Source organism: Mus pahari, chromosome 19, assembly GCF_900095145.1.
Source record: "Mus pahari chromosome 19, PAHARI_EIJ_v1.1, whole genome shotgun sequence".
Lineage (NCBI taxonomy): Eukaryota > Metazoa > Chordata > Mammalia > Rodentia > Muridae > Mus > Mus pahari.
The window spans coordinates 20,182,602-20,186,956 of record NC_034608.1 but is presented as its reverse complement, the minus strand read 5'-3'; the positions used below and the strand labels follow the sequence as shown (position 1 = coordinate 20,186,956).

The window sequence follows — 4,355 nt, the reverse complement described above, 5'->3', positions numbered from 1 at the left end:
AGCTGAGACGGTGTCCCACAAACCGAGGGAAACACGCAGCCTGGAGCCCCCACCCCACGTACACTCGGGTAGCAACGGCCAGGGGCGGCGCATGAACGCCTTCAGACTCGACCAGTGATTGGCTTCTCTGGGGACCAATGAGATGCAGTGATTCTCCAAGCTCGACCAATAAGGTCATGCAATGAGTCGCCTTCAACCAGTGAGACCTCGAGTATCCTGTCCAGGCCGGCCCCGCCTTCCGTGCCTCCTGGAGTCGCACCAGGAGCTCTGTACACGGTACCGGTCGCCATCGAAGCTGGGTGCACGGAGGACACACTGTGGCCTGAAAAAGTTTTGCTGGCTTAAAAGGAAATAGACAGGTATCCCCCCAAACCCAAGGAGGGAAGCTAAATGGAAGGAGGGAGGAGGGGTCATGGGCGGGACTCCTGAGGGAAAAAGGCAGACTGAGGGAGGGACCCCTCGGTCTGAGGGAGGAGCGCTAGGGGCCGGGACTCCTGGGACTTCCTTCCTGAGGGAAGGAAGGCTGGAATTGTGGGTCTGAGAGAAGATGGTTGGGGACCTGGAAAGCTGAGTCAGAAGTGAGAAGGCTGGTGCCAGGACTCCGGGGTCTGAGGGAGGAGGCCAGTCTGGGAGAGGAGGACTGGGGGTCCAGGCTTCTGTGTCTGAGGGAGGAAGGTTGGGAGTCTGGAACTCTGGAATGCTAAGTAAGATGGGGGAAAGCTGAACCCCTGGATTCCCGGTTCTGAGGGAGGAGGCATAGCGATCTGGACTTCTGAGTCTGGAAGAAGAAAGCTGGAGCCCGGGCTCCAGGATTTAAGGAAGGCGGACTGGGGTCTGAATTCATGGGTCTGAGGGAGAAAAGTGGCTAACCATGTCTGAAGGAAGAGGCTAAGGTCTGGTCTGGCCAACAGTCTTGCTCACTGTGTCGAAGGGAGGAGGGTAAGGTCTGGTCTGGCTACCGGGTCTGAGGGAGGAGGCAAGGGTCTGTCTATTGAGTCTGAGGGAGGACGGTTAGGGATCTGGAGCCCTGGGTCTGAGGGTGAAGGGCTGAGTTTGAGGCCCTCAGCCTGTATTCTGAGGCAGAGGAGGTTGGTGTGGGGCCCCCGATGTCTAAAGAAGAAGAACTGGATTCTCTTAGGAGTGCTGGGTTCTGAACTTTTGCTCCGACGGAAGACCTGGAATCTGTATTTCAGGATCAAGGAGCAGAGTTTCCCTAGACTTTTGAGTCTGAGGGAATAGGCTGGCTGCCCAGAATCATGTGACCTTTGGGAGGAAAGTAAGTGGAACTCAAATTCCTGAGTCCTAGGAGGAAGCGGACAGCCCTCCAAACTCGAGCTCAGGTGGAGCTAGATTCTAAGGGATAAGGTGCTGAGGCCTTGAGAGGTTTTGCTGTTAAGGTGAAGTCCCTAAGGCTTAAAGCATAAGGCCCCACTCTCCTGAATCTACAAGTTGAAGAAAGACAGTTGCCAAAAACCTATTGTTTAACTCTAGCTGGCTGGGTCTTAGAGCTTTGGAAACTGAAGCATGATAAACCCGTGGCCTTGCTGTTAATTCACAAGCTACTTCAGGACAGACTTAGGGTCTCGCACACCATAAATCTACCACCAAGTGGACACTTAGAGAAAACCAAGATTTAACCCCTCTCTGTCTGCTTGAATTGCCCAGTTCCCAGGTCCTGATCGGCTCTTCCCAACCTCAGAGAAGCCATGGGAATCTGCCGCATCCAGTGTGTCCTGCTCCTCTCTCTTCTAATCGCCTCACGTTGGACTCGTACGTGTGGGGTATCTGTGGGAAATGACTGGCCCACAGAGGGTGGTGGAGGAGGGTCAGCCCGCCGAGAAGGACAATTACATTTTTTCCTCATCTTCCTAGTGGTCCAAAATACCTACTGCCAGGTGAGTAAATCCCTGAGTCTGGAAGACGATCCAGGCCGTACCTTTAACTGGACTTCAAAGGTTGAGCAGTGTAATCCTGGAGAACTTTGCCAGGAAACGGTCCTGTTGATTAAAGCAGGTAAGATAGACGGGAATGGTGGGTCTCAGCTGCCGGCCCCTCAGTGCAGGCTGACGGCAGTCCAGTTGTCCGGTTTGGTCTCCAGGCCTAACACCTTGCCTGTCTTCTCAGCTTCGTTTCTCTCTTTGTCCTCTCACTCCCACTGACCTGTGTTTGTCGCTAAACTCGATACCCTGTAGCAATAAAGATGGCCTCTGGAAAGGCAGCTCAGCCAGTGAGGTGCTCGTCGCGAATGCACGAGGATCTCAGTTGAATCCCCAGAACCCATATAAAAATGCCAGGCGTGGGCGGCATGAGCTTGTAGTCCCAGCACCAGGGAGGCAGAGGCAGGGGGATGAGAGAGAGAGTAGCTGTGTCCTCTGCTTTCTCCCTGCTGAGCACTGGGCTCACTACTCACCTTCTCTACTTCTTGGGTCACAGATGGAACCAGGACCGTCGTTTTGGCCAGTAAGAGCTGTGTTTCTCAAGGAGGAGAGACAGTGACGTTCATCCAGTACACCGCACCTCCTGGCCTGGTTGCCATCTCTTACAGTAACTATTGTAATGACTCCCTCTGCAACAACAAAGACAGCCTAGCGTCACTCTGGCGAGTACCAGAGGCCACAGGTACCTGGGACGTGGGGATGAGCACTAAGGTGTCAAGCTGTCTTCTCTGTGTTTCTGCTCCGCTTACCCTCAGTGGGCCAAACAGAACGGAGTCCCCCCCCCCCCGTCTGCAGGGTTCTTTTCTGAGTTGTTGCCTTGGCAGTCCAAGCCCCTCTTGGACTCGCGTTCACACTTTGTAATACTGTAGATGGGAGCTGGAGAGATGGGTCGGTAGGTTAGGTACCCCTACCTGTGCCTGCCATCCCAACATCAGCCCTGCCCCATCTCTGTCTCAGACCCACGTTCACATACAGCCTTCTTCTCCACTCGGATTTTGGCTCCTTGAAGATGTTTGCTGAGCCATCTTAAGTAGTTAGGTGCCCCCCCCCTCCATTTCTTAGCTTGAATGGAGTACCTGAGTTGTAATACCGCTGATTACCCATAAACCTTTGTGCTAGAAATGTCCTTTCACCTCAGTCACCGTGGCTAAGCAGGGTGTGGAAGTCATGTGGTCACTGGGATTTCTTGTGGGGGGGGGGGATGTGTGGTGTGTGTGTGCATGCACACATGTGGAAGTCAGAGGACAGCTTTAGAGAATTACTTCTCCCCTTCCACTTTCATATGGGTGCTGAGAATTGAACTCCGGTCTCCAGGCTTGTACGCTAAATGCCTTTACCTGCTACATAATCTCTGTGGCCCATTGGCTGAGGTTCTGATGAAAAGAAAATCAATTGCAAGAGTGGATGGGTCTTGGTTAGTGTGGCCTCTACACGGCACAGGTAGGGGAGAGACAAGAGCCAGGACCAGCTTCTCGGGGTGCTGGGTACAACCTTAACCCTCCCTCTCTTTATCCCCATCCAGCAACCTCCAACATGTCAGGAACCCGCCACTGCCCAACATGTGTGGCCCTGGGATCCTGTTCCAGTGCCCCCTCTATGCCCTGTGCCAATGGCACAACTCAGTGCTATCAAGGAAGACTTGAATTCTCTGGAGGTAAAGATCCCTCAAGGTTCTGGTGCTCGGGGTTCTAGAGGTGAGGGAAAACTGGGTCCCCCATTCCCTAAGCATCCCCTGTTGCCCCATCTTTTCTGGCGCCTAGGAGGCATGGACTCCATCGTGCATGTTAAAGGCTGCACCACTACGATCGGCTGTAGACTGATGGCCATGATAGATTCAGTGGGACCCATGACAGTGAAGGAGACCTGTAATTACCAGTCATTCCTTCAACCCCGGAAGGCAGAAATCGGGGCCTCGCAGATGCCCGCCTCACTGTGGGTGCTAGAGCTACTGCTTCCGTTACTGTTGCTCCCCTTCACCCACTTCCCTTGAGAGGACACTGGGGGTCAGGGAAGGCCTTGGTCCCAGGCACCGGGCCTTTGCCCAGGAGGGAACCTTCTGTCTGCTGATACCAACTGGAAGAAACGGGGGTGGGGAGTGAAGAACAGAGAAAGAGGAGGCATGTGTATTTTACACAAATAATAAAATTAGTGATTTGTGCGCGTGCATGCGTGCTTTTGGGGGGCAGGGGAAGGGGAGGAAGGGGTCCAAGGACAACTTTCAGAAATGAGTTCCCTCCTACCACTATGAGGTCCCAGGGACTGGACTCGGATCATCGGGCTTTAGTGGCAAGCACTTTTTATCCTCCATTAATTTATTTATTCACTTTACATCCAGATCACTGCACCCCCTCCCCCCATACTTCCTCCCCTTCTCCTCTGAGAGGGTGGAGACCCCCCCCGGGTATCCCCCACACACCC

General features: G+C 53.8%; 1 protein-coding gene across 1 annotated transcript; it reads left to right on the top strand.

The window, feature by feature from the left end:
* The first annotated feature begins 261 nt into the window (after nt 1-261).
* Nucleotides 262-4,093, top strand: Tex101 (testis expressed 101). The gene is made up of 6 exons (XM_021219806.1): nt 262-359; nt 1,666-1,770; nt 1,873-2,013; nt 2,434-2,619; nt 3,460-3,591; nt 3,698-4,093. The coding sequence occupies exons 2-6, from the start codon at nt 1,707-1,709 to the stop codon at nt 3,925-3,927; spliced, it is 753 nt and encodes a 250-aa protein (XP_021075465.1). The 5' UTR covers nt 262-359; nt 1,666-1,706; the 3' UTR covers nt 3,928-4,093.
* The last annotated feature ends 262 nt before the right edge of the window (nt 4,094-4,355 follow it).